Consider the following 20000-nt stretch of genomic DNA (forward strand, 5'->3'; position numbering starts at 1 on the left):
TCAGCAAGCTAATAAACATTGCCGGGACGCCATGCGGAGGTTCTTTTAGGACACGTTTACCTGCACTTAGCATCAGGTGTGCTCATTGGAGCTGCAGCCTGCTCGACACACAGATGTTTCACGAATCAATGGCCATGCACAGTCAAGTGGCAGCTTATTCTGTGTTAATGTCATCAAGTCACAACTATTTTGATCCTCTCCGGCTCCATTGCTATAAGAAACATGTATGGGGGTCTCTTCTTACCACCCTATGCAGAGCAGATACCTTCTGGTCCTCCCATTGTAAGCAGCTCAGAGATGACACCTGCAGCCCCAGGGCTGCTGCCCCCTCTCCGTCTTCTCCATTTGTGACCATCTTCAGCGTGCGCACTTCGCAGCGCTAGAACTCAGTTGTCAGGGCACAGCATCACAAATCCCCTCAGACCGAACTAGTCCCATGACAACAGCAACGAAGACTCCAGAGAGGTGTGGCCCTCCCTTGGGTAATAGGTGAAACCTTCATAGTGGCCTGTGGTAGTTGAATGCGGGGCACCCAGCATGGGCGGTGCAGAGCGCATTAGAAGAGTCTTCCAGCTGTGGCAGATGTGTACAGCAAGCCACTGATGTCAATAAGAGACCTTGAGTGTACTCACAGGTATATGTAGAGCACAAACCCATCTAAAGAGCTATGGAGCGCTGAACTTTGTGGCACTAATGGCGGTTGCAATGTGGGAATGGAAAGGTTGGCCTTTAAGGGAGCTTAGTGAGGCTGAAGATGGCCCCAGTTGTGAACCATATCCTGATCATGTACAGCTGTGGGGATGCAGACAATAGTTTAGAAGAAAGGCGCGGGTAACGGAGTGTTGATTAAGATGCCGCTGTTCAGTACAATGTACTGATCATGTACAGCTTTTGTCATGCAGAAGATACTGTGGCCTCTCTGCATTAATAAAAATAACAAAGGGCCAATTGGATGCAACTGGGTCATGTGAGTCCCAAACAACGAGGGACCAAGGCAAATTAAGAAAACCTGCACAACACAAGATTCAATCTCCTAACCGTTAGAGGTTAATTAAGAATCATTACAGAAAGCAAAAAGAGTAGTTAGTCATATGCAAATCAGCATCAATCAGAGAACAATCTACTCACATGGACATACTCAGTAAAATCTCGAAATATTTTAAGTACCGAGTCAAGACGAGGACAGACATAGAGTCTGCCTTCAAAGAATGAGCAAAAAACTCTCATAAATTCTCTAAGTACAAAATCAAATACCAGACTGTCATAGAGTCTGCTCGGTATGAAACTAACAAAAGGGGTGGCACCCCTCCAAAAAGAACGTTTTTTATAGATGTTAGTGAAAGACGCTCTCTTGAAAGTGTGACTTGAAGTAATGAACAAACAATACATTTTCATAAACACATGATACATTAACTGCAGCACTATTAGAAATGCCTTCAGAATGAATAATTAATGCTAACACTTAAACTAAAAACAAGAAAATGACATAGCATATTTGCAAATATTCAATACATTGGTATCTTCGGAATCATCCACAGAAACAGGAAAAGTCCTTTATTTGTTGCAAGAGTAAATACAGTTAGAACAAAAACACATCTTCCCCCTAAGCTATGAATAAGTAACATTTAATTTCAGTATAGCACCACCAAACAAAGCCTATTTCTACTATTTTTCTGTCAATGGAAAAGTACACCAGCAAGCCTTTTAAACACGAAAAGTAAAACAGCATTTTCTTTTGTATTTACAAAAGAGCATGGCAGCACATAAATCTGATGCCCAGTCATGTCAGCTTGGGCCTGGTTATGCTAACTTACAACAACAATGAAAGAATCATTATTCTAAATGAATAAATCTGCTCTGTAAGTAGTTTAGAAGAAAGACTGGGAGCTGAGTGATGCTTACGCTGGCCATTGTGCTCTACAATATGATCATGCACAGCTGTGGTGATGGAGAGGTTTGTCTGGTAGAAGACGATGGAGCCGGGTGATACTGAAGGTGGTCGCTTTTTTGTACCCTGCACTGATACTGTGCAGCTGTGGTGATGGAGAGGTTTGTCTGGTAGAAGACGATGGAGCTGGGTGATACTGAAGGTGGTCGCTTTTTTGTACCCTGCACTGATACTGTGCAGCTGTGGTGATGGAGAGGTTTGTCTGGTAGAAGACGATGGAGCCGGGCGATGCTGAAGGTGGTCGCTTTTTTGTGTCCTACAGTGATACTGTGCAGCTGTGGTGATGCTGAAGTTGGGCTGGTAGAAGACGATGGAGCCGGGTGATGCTGAAGGTGGTCGCTTTTTTGTGCCCTGCACTGATACTGTGCAGCTGTGGTGATGGAGAGGTTTGTCTGGTAGAAGACGATGGAGCCGGGTGATGCTGAAGGTGGTCGCTTTTTTGTACCCTGCACTGATACTGTACAGCTGTGGTGATGGAGAGGTTTGTCTGGTAGAAGACGATGGAGCTGGGTGATACTGAAGGTGGTCGCTTTTTTGTACCCTGCACTGATACTGTGCAGCTGTGGTGATGGAGAGGTTTGTCTGGTAGAAGACGATGGAGCTGGGTGATACTGAAGGTGGTCGCTTTTTTGTACCCTGCACTGATACTGTGCAGCTGTGGTGATGGAGAGGTTTGTCTGGTAGAAGACGATGGAGCCGGGCGATGCTGAAGGTGGTCGCTTTTTTGTGTCCTACACTGATACTGTGCAGCTGTGGTGATGCTGAAGTTGGGCTGGTAGAAGACGATGGAGCCGGGTGATGCTGAAGGTGGTCGCTTTTTTGTACCCTGCACTGATACTGTGCAGCTGTGGTGATGGAGAGGTTTGTCTGGTAGAAAACGATGGAGCCGGGTGATGCTGAAGGTGGTCGCTTTTTTGTACCCTGCACTGATACTGTGCAGCTGTGGTGATGCTGAATTTGGGCTGGAAGAAGACGATGGAGCCGGGTGATGCTGAAGGTGGTCGCTTTTTTGTACCCTGCACTGATACTGTGCAGCTGTGGTGATGGAGACGTTTGTCTGGTAGAAGACGATGGAGCCGGGTGATGCTGAAGGTGGTCGCTTTTTTGTACCCTGCACTGATACTGTGCAGCTGTGGTGATGCTGAAGTTGGTCTGGAAGAAGACGATGGAGCCGGGTGATGCTGAAGGTGGTCGCTTTTTTCTGCCCTGCACTGATACTGTGCAGCTGTGGTGATGCTGAAGTTGGTCTGGAAGAAGGCGATGGAGCCGGGTGATGCTGAAGGTGGTCGCTTTTTTGTACCCTGCACTGATACTGTGCAGCTGTGGTGATGCTGAAGTTGGTCTGGAAGAAGGCGCTGGAGCCGGGTGATGCTGAAGGTGGTCGCTTTTTTGTGCCCTGCACTGATACTGTGCAGCTGTGGTGATGCTGAAGTTGGTCTGGAAGAAGGCGATGGAGCCGGGTGATGCTGAAGGTGGTCGCTTTTTTGTACCCTGCACTGATACTGTGCAGCTGTGGTGATGATGAAGTTGGTCTGGAAGAAGACGATGGAGCTGGGTGATGCTGAAGGTGGTCGCTTTTTTGTGCCCTGCACTGATACTGTGCAGCTGTGGTGATGGAGACGTTGGTCTGGAAGAAGACGATGGGGCCGGGTGATGCTGAAGGTGGTCGCTTTTTTGTACCCTGCACTGATACTGTGCAGCTGTGGTGATGATGAAGTTGGTCTGGAAGAAGGCGATGGAGCCGGGTGATGCTGAAGGTGGTCGCTTTTTTGTACCCTGCACTGATACTGTGCAGCTGTGGTGATGATGAAGTTGGTCTGGAAGAAGGCGATGGAGCCGGGTGATGCTGAAGGTGGTCGCTTTTTTGTGCCCTGCAATGATACTGTGCAGCTGTGGTGATGCTGAAGTTGGTCTGGAAGAAGGCGATTTAGCCGGGTGATGCTGAAGGTGGTCGATTTTTTGTACCCTGCACTGATACTGTGCAGCTGTGGTGATGGAGAGGTTTGTCTGGTAGAAGACGATGGAGCTGGGTGATGCTGAAGGTGGTCGCTTTTTTGTACCCTGCACTGATACTGTGCAGCTGTGGTGATGGAGACGTTTGTCCGGTAGAAGACGATGGAGCCGGGTGATGCTGAAGGTGGTCGCTTTTTTGTACCCTGCACTGATACTGTGCAGCTGTGGTGATGCTGAAGTTGGTCTGGAAGAAGACGATGGAGCCGGGTGATGCTGAAGGTGGTCGCTTTTTTCTGCCCTGCACTGATACTGTGCAGCTGTGGTGATGCTGAAGTTGGTCTGGAAGAAGGCGATGGAGCCGGGTGATGCTGAAGGTGGTCGCTTTTTTGTACCCTGCACTGATACTGTGCAGCTGTGGTGATGCTGAAGTTGGTCTGGAAGAAGGCGATGGAGCCGGGTGATGCTGAAGGTGGTCGCTTTTTTGTGCCCCGCACTGATACTGTGCAGCTGTGGTGATGCTGAAGTTGGTCTGGAAGAAGGCGATGGAGCCGGGTGATGCTGAAGGTGGTCGCTTTTTTGTACCCTGCACTGATACTGTGCAGCTGTGGTGATGATGAAGTTGGTCTGGAAGAAGACGATGGAGCTGGGTGATGCTGAAGGTGGTCGCTTTTTTGTGCCCTGCACTGATACTGTGCAGCTGTGGTGATGGAGACGTTGGTCTGGAAGAAGACGATGGAGCCGGGTGATGCTGAAGGTGGTCGCTTTTTTGTACCCTGCACTGATACTGTGCAGCTGTGGTGATGATGAAGTTGGTCTGGAAGAAGGCGATGGAGCCGGGTGATGCTGAAGGTGGTCGCTTTTTTGTGCCCTGCAATGATACTGTGCAGCTGTGGTGATGCTGAAGTTGGTCTGGAAGAAGGCGATTTAGCCGGGTGATGCTGAAGGTGGTCGCTTTCTTGTACCCTGCACTGATACTGTGCAGCTGTGTTGATGCTGATGTTGGTCTGGAAGAAGACGATGGAGCTGAGGGATGCTTCGGAGAGCCTCTCTTTTGTCCAGTGTATTGATCATATGTGGTACATTTGAGAGGATGAGCAGGGCCTGTTCCTCATCAGGGCTCAGACACCACCTCTGTCAAACACTTCCAGGTCATGCCCTGGAGAAGGTGAGGAGACCGTGTACTCTCACCGCAGTGGACACTCGCTGCCTCTGAGCTGGTACCGGGGGCTCCTTGCTGGCTCTGTGCAGCTGTGTACAGAGCTAGAGTTTAGGCTGGAGGAAGACGGCCTTACGGAAAAGATTCAAAGATTCCTTTAGTATTTAGTTCAGAGTCTTGGCTGGCCGGCGGCTGCCACTCATTCAGAACCTACCCTCTCCTCCACTGAGGCATTACAGGCTCACGGTCTCTTCCTCCACAATACCAGTCCTGTGGACTTCGGTTGTGGTCTGGAATACTGAGTATAGAATATTGAAAGGCCACACTATTGTTACTAAAATAACAAAAATCTAAATATTGCGGAATTAGGTACATATGTATGGGAGTAAAGATTCACTATTCTTAGCTCCACATCTAGATACCTTGAAGATATATATACATTGTGGCGGTCCGGTGTGAGGCGTTAAACATGTTTACATACCCGGCTGTCGATCCTCGATAGTTTGGTCACGACATTGTGGCTCCTTGATGTTCTGCACCTGGTATTTCAAATCTGTTCCAGTGGGATCCAGACCCCCTTGGTCCATGTGTAGGGTCTGAGGGCCTCTCTTGTACAATGTGTTGAAGTTTACAGTTTAACAAGCATTGGCAAAACCAAACAGGGCATGTCTTAGAGACCTATTGTCTCTGCTGATGTCTTTTCTTCATGATGTACAGCATATCTCTCGCTCCTTCCAAGAAGGTTTGGTCCCCGCGAAATGGAAACAAGCTATTGTTAAACCTTTGAAAAAGAATCCTCAAATGAAGCATACAGTACTAGAAAACCTACGCCCGATTTCTCTATTACCTTTTGTAGCAAAGATTGCGTAGAAAATAAACAACAAACAATTAGTTGATCACATAAATAAACACGATCTACTACACCCTTCACAGTCAGGTTTTAGAAGCGCTCACTCAACCGAATCGGCATTACTCCATGCCACGGAAGCACTGAGGAAACATGCCGACGAAGGTGATACTGCTGCGCTGATCCTTCTTGACCTCAGTGCCGCTTTTGACACCGTATCACATCAGCTGCTCCTACAAAGACTGGAAGCATGTGGCATTAGGAATAAGGCCTTGAGCTGGCTGGTGTCCTTCCTCTCTGGCCAAAGTTTTAGAGTGGCTCAAAATACCTACCTATCTAAGAGTATGTCTCTTACTCAGGGGGTTCCTCAGGGCTCTATACTGAGTCCTACTCTTTTTAATCTATATGTAAGTCCCTTAGCTGAGCATGTGGAACAACATAACATATCGATTGTTTCATATGCTGATGATACGCAGCTAATTGTTCTGCTATCACAAAATGAGGAGCAAGCAGCCACCCGCTTCTCCAAATGCCTATCAGAAGTTGCTAACTGGATGTCCAACCACTGCCTCAAACTAAATGGAAACAAAACAGAGGTAATGGTTGTGGGCAGATCGCCAACCATCTGGTCATCTGCATGGTGGCCAGAATCTTTAGGCCAACTGCCCAACCCGAAAACCGAAGTTAAAAATTTAGGAATCTACTTCGACTCCGAGCTGAACTTCACTAACCAGATTCATAGGGTTGCGGGCAAATGCTATGGAGCGATAAAAATCTTGCGAAAGATCTTGGATCTTCTGCCGTCAAGTGCCAGGAAAACAATTGTCCACGCGACAATAACCTCGCAACTGGATTATGGCAATGTTCTATATCTCGGAGCCACTAAAGGGGTACTAGCCAAACTACAGCGGGTACAAAATGCCGCTGCCCGACTGGTACTCGGCCTACCTAGAAGAGCAAACTCGAAGAATACCCTGAAAGAGCTACACTGGTTGCCAGTTGAAAAAAGGGTCATCTTTAAGGCATTGTGCTACGGCCATCGAATCCTCAGGAAGTCCGGCCCCAAATACCTTCATACTCTCCTAATGGAATACACACCTGGTCGGAATCTGCGATCCTCAGGTAAGGCCTTGGTAAAGGTACCAAGGATATACAAAGCCAGACTAGGAGCCCGCTCCTTCAGGTATCTGGCGGCAAAAACTTGGAACACTCTGCCGATAGCCCTAAGAACAGAGACATCCGAAAAATAATTCCGCAAACAACTAAAGAAATGGCTATATGGCAGGAGCGTAGTCTCATAGATATATAGCTAGCGCCTCTCTTTTCCTGTAACTGCTCTCTCTCTCTTGTGTCTTAGCGCGGGGACACACCGTTAGGTGTAACCATGTGCTCTATAAATGTATAAACTAACTAACTAACTATCATAAAGGAAAGAAAAAAAGATTAAAAAATAAGAACTATATGCGGTTTTTGGCCCGTGCCATTTTGTGGGACCATGCATGCATTAAAAAATAGCTTTCAAATATTTACGTTTTTAAAAGCTATGCAAACCTTTTGTAACTTCACATTTTTAGAGATTGTTAGAAAGTTGATAAAGCTTTTTTCAGATAATATTTCGCCTGAGGCAGAACTTTCTTGAGCCTTGTCTCCTGCAGAATACTGTGGGAGCCAGGGCAACAGAAATTGTGCCTTTGACGTTGTCTGCCGAGGCGTTTGCATCCACAGAGGCTAAATGCTGGATACATTAACGCCTGTGTGCCTGATGTTGAAATGTGCCTTGCTAGTGGCGCTTACACATCTCGACTCCATCTCTGCCTCTTCTGGTCTTCCTCCCAGGGCTGGTCTTGCTGCCGGAAACGAACCACAGATTTCTCCGAATTCCTCTCCATAAAGGTAAGAAAGATGCCACGGACTCGTGTAAATGAGCCGCCCCTTGTTCTGCCTCTCTCTTTTTGTTGTTATCTCCCTTCCTCCTTATCTAACTCTCCCTCTCCACCCCTCTGTCTTACCCCTTCCCTCTTGCTTTGTTCCTTCTCTCCTGTCTCTTTCACCCATTGCTGCCATTTTTTTCTGTCTCCATCTCCTTCTCGTTCTCTCATCCTTCTCCCTCTCTCTCAGCAGCAGCCGGTGCACCAAAGCGCGGCAGGGAGGGGCGGGGAGGGGAGCAATGTCGACAGACGATGGAACAAGGAAAGATAAATAAATAAATTAATCCTATTCCGTCGTTTGTCGACATCCCCCCACCCCGCCGCATTTACCTGCACCTGCCGCTGCTGCTCTCTCTCTTTTCTTTTTATATCCTTCTGTTACACTCTTTCTCCCTGTCTCTCACTGTCTCTCCCTATTTCCTTCTCTCTCTCTCTCTCTCTCTCTCCCACTATTCCAATCTCTCTTTCTCCTTTCCCCCTTTCTCTCCCTGACTTCTTCACTCTCCCTTTTCTCTCTAGCTCCCTAAATTTCAGTCTCCTTCTTTCTCTCTTATGCCCTCTCTCTCTCATGTTTTTTTTCTGGCTCCCTCTCTCTTTCTTTCTCTTACCCTTTTCTCCTCTTCCTCCTCTCCTCTCTTCCCTTCCATTTCTCTCTTTCTTTGTCAATCCTCTTTCTCTTTCTCTCCCTCGTTCTCATATTCTTTATTTTGAACCTTTTCTTACCTTCTCTCGGTTTCTTTATCTCTTACTTTCTTTTTTCTCTATTCATCTTCTTCTCTTTTCTCTTTACTTCTCCATCTTTTGTCCTCTTACCTCCACTGTCACTATACTTATCTCTCTCTTTCTCTCTTTCTTCCAGCTTCCCATTCTTCTCTTCTTCTCTTTTGTCTGTGATTCACCCTCTCCCCCCTTGACTCTACCTCTTACTATCCATTTGCTTTTAGGCCTGTCCTACCAGACATATTTTAGCGGTCTGGTTGCAAAAGACCTTTTGTGTGCTGTACACAGATCTTGCAGCCCTCCCACTGCTTCCAGTAGTTAGCTTTGTTGTCACTGTCATTTGCTTGCTTCTTATTCTATGGCTGTACTTCCTCTTCTTGTGTTTGGCCCAACCCCTGAAACCTAATACCCTCTTCACCATCCTTTGGATTGGCTGTCTTGTATCCTTCCACTCCTCACTTTGAGGTAACTACTTTTTAGGTCTCGCCTAGGCTTCGAATGCTCTGTCTCTTTGAGACATGCTGTAAAACCTCCACCCATGTCTCTATCAAATGGGCAATATTGACCTTGCAAACACCTTAAGTGTTTATCGGAGGATGAAACACAAGCGCTACTACTATCGACACCCAATTTATCCAGTCTCCCCATCAAGAGAGATGAAAATAAAATTAAATCGGTCACAATCAACGCTATAAGGAATATCCATGCCCAAGAATTGAAAGTTAAACATTCATAATTTGCAGAGAGTATCTTTAACCACTGTTAATCATGACACAAACCCAGGTAACTCTTTGAAACCACTATTAGTCCTACTACCCAACTGCCGTTCAGCAGTGAAGCATGCCTCTGACGTCTTCAACCTCATCTTGAGCCAAGAAGCTGTCATGGCGATCCTCCATGAACCATGGCGTACCGAATCATCTTCGCCATGCATGGATCCATTGGTTCCTCCAAACGACAGCATCGTGAGACTAGACAGACTAAAGAAAATGGGGGAGGTATCGCTTTCATTCATCGCTCTGATCTCTCGGTTGCTCAACTATACTCTAATCTGTTTGACTCCTGCAAATGTCTTGCACTTTCCATAAGAAATCCAGATAATCAACTATGCAAACTACACACTTTCTACCATTCCCCAGGTAAGAACGACTCTTTTATTGACCACCTAATGGAAATCAATACAGCAAACTCTTCCCCTCACTCCAATGACATATTCCTAGGGGACTTCGATCTTCATTGAGATTAAAGATTTCCTAGCAGACCAAACCCTTATTCAAGCGTGCACTCTCCTAACTCGCAAAAAAGGCTCTACACTAGACTGGATCATCTCCAAAGAAAAGACTGTCAAAATAATCTTGATTGCTCCTTGTGATTGGTCAGATCACCACATTAAAACCTTCCAAATACCTGGCGTAATAAAAAAAGAGCTATGCAATTAGTCAAACCTAAACAATGGGTACAGGATACAAAAGGGTTAGAAAATGAGAAACTAGCAGCACGTTGTGAGAAGGATCTTCTCCCACCTACTGATATAACAAACGTTAGCGAACATACGTGCGGATCACTATAACTCAATGATGTCAGATATAATCGATTAATTAGCTCCTTTAAAACTGAGAAGAATCCCGGATAAAGACAGAAATCTATAACGGATCCCTAAACGAAGAAAGGTGAAATCTGAGACTAACCGTACAGAAATGGAGACAAAACCCATCACCCCCCCAGCTAAAACTGCTAAGAAAGCCCAGAAACGCTTATAACAAAAGTATTCTCAAATAAATAAAAAAAGAGTTATTTAAAGTTGAACTGGAGAACGCCAAAAACAGACCATGTAAACTACTGAAATGGTGAAACAACAATCAAATAAAATGTCCAAATCTGCAAAAGAAGAAACAGAATCCAAAATAATCTGTGAGGAATTCTGTCTGTCTGTCTGTCTGTCTGTCTGTCTGTCTGTCTGTCTCTCTATCTATCTATCTATCTATCTATCTATCTATCTATCTATCTATCTATCTATCTATCTATCTATCTATCTATCTATCTATCTATCTATCTATCTATCTATCTATCTATCTATCTATCTATCTATCTATCTCTCTATATATATAAAACATTTCTTAGCGGAACAGGGGAGGAGAATGCCATAGATGACCCAGAGGTGTTGGACAAACGAAGGGTCCTAGGCGACCATGTAATTCTCTGCAGTGGGAACACATCAGTAATGCATGGGCTGGTTCATTCCCTAACGCATAAAAGCTAAATATCCTGGTGAAAAGGCCCATGGGGCAGAACCAAGATGGCTTCCAATTCTGTCCTGCACATTCACTCTCCCCTCTTCTCCTCAGGGCTGCACAAAAGGAAGCCACAGCAAAGAAAAGCCAGTTGAGGCGTTGGTGCCTGAAGTGACAGGCAGCAAAGATGTGTCTGACCAGAGCGGGCAGCAGCATGGCCCGGAGCGCATCGTGCAAGGCCCCAAGTCCGCTGAGAAGATGAAGCGTGAGCGACCTAGGTATGTTGGGTGTGTGGGACAGCTGGGCATATTGCTTCAAGTCAGAGGAGTAGGAGCAGACTCAATGTGTCAGGAGGCTTGGATGGCTGGGCGTACTGCTTCATGTGAGAGGAGAAGAAGCAGCTGAGGGGTGTCAGCTGCAGCACTGCTTCAAGTGAAAGGAGCAGGAACACCCGAGGTGTATCAGGAGGCTGGGAAGCCTGGATGCACTGTTTCATGTGTGAAGAGCAGCTAGGGTGTGTCAGGAGCTTGTATGACTGAGCATAATTTAAGGCATCAGGTCCACGATTAAAGGGAGTGAAGGATCTGGATGCCTTGATATTGTTGTAGTTGTGAAAGCTTCCTTTAATTCGGAAAATGCTCTCGGCCCCATGCAAAAGGAACTCCTTTCTTGAATAATTGAGTGAGCTGGAGGGCTTTGAATGACAAATTTTGAATAATCTGTCAATAAATGTTAGCAAAACCGAAGACTATCTATATCTTCTTTACAGTTCGAGGAGCAGACAATTTGTGTAGAGATTTAACTTTTTCTGAATAAGTTTTTGCTCTAGGATAGCTGAGAAAGAAGCCCATAAAAATGACAGTGGTAACCTCAAATAAGCACTTCTCTGATTTTGCATTGAGGGAATGGGCTCTCTTTCTCTGCAAGAGTTCTTTAATATGCGGTCAATGTTCTTCTTTGGTCCTGGAGAAGATTAGAATATCACTTAGATATAGTCTGACAAAAAAGTCTAGCAGATCCCCAAGAATGTTGTTAATGAAGTGCTGGAAAACAGAAAGGAGCAATGCAGAGGCCGAATGGCATTATGACATTGCTAGATATTCTTAGTGACCATAACGGGTTTTGAAGGCTGTCTTCCATTCATCACCTACCTGGAAACTCACTATATTATATGCACCCTTTAGATCCAGCTTTGTATAGATCTAACTGCAAAAATGAGAGTTAATGGATAGTGCTTGCGGATGGTAATTTGGTATAATTTGTAGTAATCCACACATGCGCACAACTCCCCTAATTGATACTTCTAATAAGTTCCTGTTGTTTTGTACTGTTTTTTTGGAATTTGTACTTTTTCCTGAAAGGTCTGGTCCATAAAATACATCCTGAGGCTTTGGAATCAATATGAGCTAAAACTGAAGGTGGGTATGAAGGAGTGAACAATTCGACCCGCGATACTAAAGTTCCTTAGCAAAGTTAAATTATTTTGCTGCAAGTCTTCTCGATCTGGGTTCTCCCTCAAAATTGAGCATTGGCTTTTCCTGGCTGACCTGAACAGTTTTTCAGTAAATGTCCACGACACAGGGCTTCTCTCCTTCTTTTGATATTTTTCCTGTGCTCTAAGGTCTTTTTGTAATTGCCAAACCTGCATAGGGTCTCTCGACCCTTCTGTAGATTTTAATTCTCTTGCTGGAACCAGAGGTATGCTTCAAGCTATTTCCCTTTTTTCCACCTGTGTTGTTTTTGCTGGGAGTCTATTTGTAGTGCTACGTCTATGAGACTGTTAGAAATAGTGGGTCGTTTACCACTAATTATATGGTATCTTACAATTATTCACGTAAACATTTGCAGAAAGCAGCAGCTGACACTTCATCCATTCATCTGATTCAAGACCAATTGATTACAGTGACTTATATAGTTAATAAGATCTCTTGGCCATTGTCTGATAGTAAGGAGCCCCATATGGGCATCTTGTTTAGTTTGGAGTTTACCAAAGATCGTTTTGAAATGTTCAATACAGCTTACTACCGCAAAAGTAAAAAGATTTAAACTAGAGATGGGCACCCCATCAAATTAATAGGGAGAACTGAACCTTGGTGGAGCCAGAGCTGGGCCAGAGGCCAGGGTTGGTTTCAAGAGCAAGAGAACATGCCAAGCCAGGAGTCAGGGTTGGCTCTTAGAGTCAGAGCATGACCCAGAGACGAACCAGGGCTCAGGGGTCAGAATTGAGTCTAAGATCCAGGGCACAATTCGAGACAGGATTCAGAAGTCAGGTTTGGGCCTAAGAGCCAGCACAGAAGCAGGAAAAGAGCTAGAGGTCAGGGGTCAGACTTGTGTCCAAGAGCCAGAGCCCAAGTTGAGCCAGGGTTCAGAAGTCAGGTTTGGGCCTAAGAGCCAGCACAGAAGCAGGAAAAGAGCTAGAGGTCAGGGGTCAGACTTGTGTCCAAGAGCCAGAGCCCAAGTTGAGCTAGGGTTCAGAAGTCAGGTTTGGGCCTAAGAGCCAGCACAGAAGCAGGAACATGGCTAGAGGTCAGGGGTCAGACTTGTGCCCAAGAGCCAGAGCCCAAGTTGAGCCAGGGTTCAGAAGTCAGGTTTGGGTCTTTGAGCCAGAGCTGAGCTAGAAATCTGGCCTGGCTCTAAGAGCCAGAGCATGAGCCGAGCCAGGGCAGAGTCAGGGGTTAGATTTGGCTCTAAAAGCCAAACAGCAAGCCGAACCTTTAAATGTTTGACATGTAAATCGTGCAGAAAATGTCCTGTAGAAATACAATAAAGACTCTTAAGAATTCAAAAAGTATATTTGTTGACCATGTGGAAGTACTTCACTTTAGTATATTTAACATCATTGCACTGACTGCCATTTATTGAAAATTATAGTTTCTATACATAAACTGCCCCACCCCTGCCCCTTCCCCTGACAAGTCCGCATGAGTAAAACAATGGGCAGATCAGTTGTTTAGTGGTCACACCCTCTAGCTGTGGTCTTTATTTTTATCATGGATGGAGCAGCGCACAGTAAAATACCATTATCAGGGAGGCACAATGAAGTATCTTCATTGTCTAGGATCACACAATTTGTTCAAGAGAGACGCCGGGATTGAAATCAGGATTTCCAGATATGCACTGTGTGATTCAGCCAATGGACAGATATCTTCCCCTTTTAACGCCAAAGGGGAGAGATAAGTCAGTAAACTCTTTTATAAGTTTACCGCTCATTGAATCACGTTGACCCAAGATGTTCGAAGTGGAAAAAAGTTGCAAAGTTAAGAGAAGGCGGGACACCTTACTTTTAGGCTGATATCACATTGCGTCTTCATATCAACACCTAAAGATAACAGAATTCTACTTGCTTCCTTGTAGAATTGAAACGATTTAGAACAGATTTGTTTCTTAAACCATATCCCCTTTTTATCACCAATTCTGATTGTGTTGGCATCTTTGATCACTATTTTGGCAAGAGGAGGCTCTAGGAATCAGGGTTGAGTCCACCAACCACCAAGACACTTCTGTTCAGACACCTCAGGAGACCGGAAGTGGGATCTGCCGATTCAGACAGGGGCTCCCAGTGCGACAGCAGGTCACATTCCATGGGCCTCATATGGAGATGTGACCGGGGGGCTACTCCACTGTGGCTGACATGAAGCCTTGGATCCGAAGCCAGCCATTAGCCAGGGTCCCCCTCGTGGCCAGAGCAGCTAACTGGGGGCGGGGGGTGTATTACCCCATAGAAGATACGCCCTCCCCAGATCTTTGCGGAACCTGGCCCCTATGAAAGCACAGTCCTGAGCTGGAATCAAATGGGATTTCACCCAATTCAGTGTTTATCCGAAGCCCTGAAGGGTCTGACTGACTGTGATGTACCTTCCTGAACCTTATGACAGCATAGATGAATCTCTCATCCAGAGAAGGAAACAACTGATCATCCTCTGCTAGCTAAAGAGCTGCCAATGGAGCCCGCCTCTCTGTGAAGATTCTTAGAGAGGGGGATAACCTGAAGGCAACACTGAAGTGGGGACAGTGCTCAGGGAGGGCGGATGAATTGGTACCTGAGGGAAGGGCTCTTGCAAGACTAGAGTTGACGTAGCGATCCTTAGAATCAGTCAATCAATCAGTCAAGGGCTTATAAAGAATGGCTACTCACCCGTGAGGGTCTCAAGGCGCTGGGTGACTAAACGAATAATCACCTACAGAGAGACCATCCTGAAAGTTACCGTCGGAATGTACTTGTTTAGCCATTTCAGGTCTACGATAGGATGTTCGTTGCCTGGCGTCATTATAACCCCAAAAATGGTGCAATAGATTCCTTTACCATGTTGAATATGTGGTACTGGATCACCACTTCCTTTGCTAGAAGAGGAGAAACCCCTTCGATCATGCATGCTGCTGTCTTTGCTCTCGCTGGTCCGGTGTTTGGTTGGGATCACACCTCTGCATATGTGGTTCAGAACTTGATCTGGTCTCCTGAGTTCCCTTCCTGTATGTCCAACTGATCCGGCGTGTGAGCCTTCTAGAAGTATCAGAGTGTTGGAGGAAACCCCACAGGCCATTGCTGATGCGAGTGTCAGGGGTGTCGACCTGAAGAAGGCCTTGACAGTATCAGCTGGCAGTGCTCATACGCTTGGGGATGTGGGAAACATGATACTCCAATCCAACACCAAGATTGGGAACAATGATCATTGGCGACAAACTCCTTCTCACAGCGACCATGGTCAGCCTTACAGTTTGTGGATTGAAAAGAAGGCTGACCTGGTTAGGGAGCGCGATGATGAGGAATGGAGGAAGAATCTTCAGTACCTTTACAGGGTTCCCATGAACGCCACATGTAAACACACTCAATTTCACTATCTCCCTAGGACATCCTTGAAACACAAAAAAATCAGTAAGCTGTTGGCTGTAACACAACAAGAGACCCTACTTGTAGGTTTTTGAATAATAAAGCACAACACGTCGGGGAGCCCTCCACTCTAACATGCATTCAACGCACAAACAGCCGGCAGTCCTGCAAATACATAATAAAATAACAATTTCCATTTCAACTGACCAGAGATCTCACTAGAGAAGGGTCAGTTTGAGCCTAATGCTAAATTATACAACATTGAGGACAGCATATATATATTCTCTCTTGATACAAGTCTGTGGAACCTAATCATGTTACAGAAACTTGGGAGCAGATTGACAAGCCCCTTGCGTCACTTTTGCGTCACTTCTAACATGGGAAAAGTGACGCAAAAGTGGCGCAAGGAGCATGTAAATCTGCCCCTTGGTACTTTCAGCAAAACCTTATCTAATGATCAGGTGGCAGGATCTCCTTCTTGAGAAAGTGCAAGACTTTCTTGTGCAGCAAATATCAGCCATGAATGCAGTACTGAGGGGCATATTTATAAGAAGTTAACGCCGCCTTAGCATCAATTTTTTGACATTACTACGGCTATTTTTGTATCGCCTTATTTACAAGTTGCCGCTAACCTGAGTTAGCAGCATTTTTCGGCGAAAGCGTGAATTTTAAAGATCGCCACTTCTGTTAGCGAGAGTTAACGAAAATGATATACAAGGTGGGTGTTCCTGTGAAAAAACTGCCGCTAACACCGCTTCACAATATTTACAAGGAATTCCCTGTATGGTGCAAACCCCCAAAAAGTGCCTGTAAGTTCAGTTAGAGGCTGTTTTTTAAGACCGGAAAAGCTGGTCTTAAAATTGGTGCAATCACTTGGGGCCTAATTTCGGAGGTTTTGGTGCTGGACAGCGCAGCAAAGAATGTTGCTGCGCTGCCCTGCGCCAAAACAAAAGCTCAGGAATGCGCCCCGCAATAAGACAGAGCGCAGTCCTGGGCCTCATTCATGAAAAGTGTTGCATTGCTGCAAAAAAACAGCGTTGGCACACTTTTCACAGCGCCCTCCTTACGACACCGTGGAAGCACCCTATTTACTGTACGGAGCTCCATGTCGCAAGGATTTACAAATATATGTCAGTATTCCTGATGTATCTGTTGGCACTAAAGTAACGCATTGCAGCAATTTTTTCGCAAGCGTGACACAACTCCAGCAATGAATGGGGCAGTCCTATCCCTATGGCACCGCATCACCCTTGACGCAGTGGTGTCCTAGAATTGTGGCAGTAAAATCTCATTGATTTCACTGCGCCACTCCTACGAGGCTTTGTTGCGTGGGCACTCCCACCCTGCATACATCCTACCAGACGCAGGTATAATGTGGCATAGGGGTTCACAAGGTCACGCATATGCCTAGATGCGGCCCTTTGTACAGAGTCTAGTTTGGCATCCAGGGTGTCTGCTGTCACCTTCCCCGGCTGCCACTGACCCCCCAGATGCTCAGTCCACTGACACAGAGGAGATGCCAGGGTGTCGGCGTAGTTGGAGCTCCATCGGTGGAGTTTGCGCACTGCGGTGTTGGCATCTAGAAGCGTTGGCAGAGTGGTGGTGCTGAGCGAGTTGCCATAAAGTTCTTGGATGGCCTTGATCAGCTGTGGCTGGGGTGGCGATGATGGCGGTGGTGTACGGTGGGCATGGTGAAGGAGTGATGTATACTATGGTGGTTGGTCATGGAAAGTTTGGTGGTTTGGCTGCAGTTGAAGTTCCCGCCGGCAGAGAAGACGGGGTCGAGCGTGTGTCCAGCTTTGTGGTTTGGTGCGGTGACTAGCTGCTTGAGTCCGATGTTGGCGAGGTTCGCCAGGAGTGTGGTGGTTTTCTGGTCACTGGGGTTGTCCAGGTGGAAGTTTAGGTCTCCGAGTAGGATGTAGTCGGTGGATGGGAGAGCCTGGGTTGCAATGAGGTCTACAATGGCATCGGTGAATGGGGGTTCATGGGCTCGGGGGCCTGTAAATGAGGGTGGCGCGGAGGGTGGGTTGTCTGGATCTGGAAGTGAAGGTGTTCCATTATAGCCGTCGGGTCATTGAGTGCGTGGTCAGACAGAGTGTGCTGTTTTAGACAATGGCAATGCCTCCTCCTGGGTGCTTGTGGCGGTCCGTGTGGGTGAATTTGTAGCCGTCGTGGATGGTGATGGCGATGTCCGGTCCGCAGCAGAGGTTGGTCCAGGTTTCAGTGCACAAGGCGATGTCTGAAGAGTGGCGTCGAGGAGGTCCCAGATTTCTATTGTGTGTTAGTGGTAGGACCGCACGTTGAGGAGGATGCAGTTGAGCCGGTCGGCTGCACTGTTGGTTGGCTGGGAGGCAGGAGGTGCGTGTGCAGTTTAGGCAGGCGCAGGGTGCAAGCGAATTCTACAGTGATGCTAGATGACAGGCGGTGTGGCGTCCAGGGCTGATGGCGAGGAGTGTGCTGTCGTGGTAGCGGCAGAGTGTCGTAGAGGAAGGGTCTTTGGTGCTAGGCATGGTCCAGGGGCGGATGGACGCAGACAGGCTTGCCTTTGGCGCACCAGTGGCACACCCACTGCTCATGGCCGCACAACGGCCGCCATTAAGTAGTGCTGTGGGGGGGACTGGACAGCTGGGAGGCGGGAAGCTCAGGAAGGACACTGGAGGGTGTAGGGACGTGGGGGGGAACCGGGGGTTGTATATATATTTAGAACAAAATATTACCTCTGGGCTGGGTCCCGTGTCTTCTGTGCTCCTGCTCTCCGGAGTCTGCTTCCAGGAACAGGAAGCAGGCAGCCAGGCTCCCTCCCGTAAGCCAATCACAATGCTGCAATGCGGCGTTGTGATTGTTCTTGAGCACCGTGACAAGGCGTTCAGCCAGGGGCTTGGGTGGTGGGCATGTTCTCTATACAGGCTGTGATGCAGCCTGAATTGCGAACAGGGAAGTGCTCATGACGGCTTTGGGTGGCCTGAGAGGGCCGACCAAACAGTCATTGCACACTTGAATGGGCATACCACTCTGCCCCTGCCCTGCTCCATGAGTAGAGCAGCCCCACCCATCCTCCCGCCCACAAAGGAAACCTTGAATGAGAATATCATAAAGTTATCATCATGTTATGTTTCCTCTTCTTGCACGGCTTGAAAGCATTGGGGCAACGCTCTTCCGCCATAGTGGAGGAGCCGCCACTGGGGATGCGTCACCCACAGGTGCTAGGCCTGGGCCTGACTCGAACCCCGGGCATCGTCCACTACGCGTCCCACCTTCTCCTCACCTGGACATTGACACCGTGCCACAATCCGCTGCACCCTCTCCAAAGCTAGACGGGATTTCACAAGCCTGGGTACAGCAGTCGCCAACAAGTCCTCTGGGGAACCTCCCGATGCAAGTGATGCAACAGGGCCCCCTTATGCGTGAAGTTGCAGTGCTCCCACCACAAAAGTTCGGCGCAGCTCAGGGGCCTCACCCTCCGCAGCGTCCGGTCAGCGCAACATCCTCCGGCCTGTGATGCAGAGAGGCGTGGGCCACCGTTGGTAATCCCCTCCATGCACCCTGGTGTAGTGGTGGCGTGTGATATGTGATGCAGACCTCCCTACGTTGGTGCGCAGGAGCGCCTCTACCATTCACAGCTCCAAGGGGCACCAGGAGGTCTTCTAACACAGGTCAGCAATGTGTCCATGCGACCTGCCAGACTTCACCACCAGGTAAGGATGTTTGCCGCCACCTCAATGTCTACCGCCACGGTGCAGTAACTCCACAGCACCTCCGCATCCCACTCCGGGTCCCAGATGCAGGCACAGCAAGGCCTCCGGACCTGTCCGCGCTTTGAAGGTCTTGGCTGCCATGTTGTTACAAGGAGGGCGCTATGTGAAGTGATGCATCACAGGTTTTTCCCAGCGATGCGCCTCTTTTCATATATTTAGCCCTGATTCTGCATTTTTACTTCTCGTGAGATTCCGGCTGGTCATCCTGGCTGTTGGGGGGTTTGGGGAGGTTGTTGATCTGTGCTGCACTTGTCCCTGGCTGCTCCATTCTGCATTCCATTCTTTTTTGTTGTTTTTTTTCAATGGAGGTGGAGTTATTGCCTATTTTTGCCTCTAGAGGCGAAAAAGGTGAAGTTCTGCTGACTCAGTTTTCGCCTGCTAACGTCAGAATTTGTATCGCCTTCATGCTAGTGTTAGAGGCAGTTTTCACTGCGGCTACCTGAAACTATCACCATGTAGCAACGTATTGTAAATACATCGCTAACAGGGTGATAGTTTTCGGCAGTAGGCCGCGTTAAGAAAACTGCCGCTAACTAACGCTAATGCTAGTTAGCGGCAGTTCTTGTAAATTTAACCCTGAGTTCATTATTCTCCCAAAATCCTGCTTCCAGTTGCCAATACTGAAAACGAGGTT

The 20000-nt window shown here is 47.3% G+C and overlaps 1 protein-coding gene across 1 annotated transcript in view; it reads left to right on the forward strand.

Moving 5' to 3' along the window:
- The window catches only part of LOC146829729 (cysteine and histidine-rich domain-containing protein 1-like), an 82193-nt gene that overhangs the window by 35057 nt on the left and 27136 nt on the right, over positions 1-20000 (forward strand). The window contains exons 3-4 of the mRNA XM_085608450.1: positions 7741-7797; positions 10898-11061. Coding sequence (XP_085464576.1) covers positions 7741-7797; positions 10898-11061 — 221 coding nt within the window. The remainder of the gene's footprint in view (positions 1-7740; positions 7798-10897; positions 11062-20000) is intronic.

Source organism: Triturus cristatus, chromosome 5_2 (genome assembly GCF_964204655.1).
Source record: "Triturus cristatus chromosome 5_2, aTriCri1.1, whole genome shotgun sequence".
NCBI lineage: Eukaryota > Metazoa > Chordata > Amphibia > Caudata > Salamandridae > Triturus > Triturus cristatus.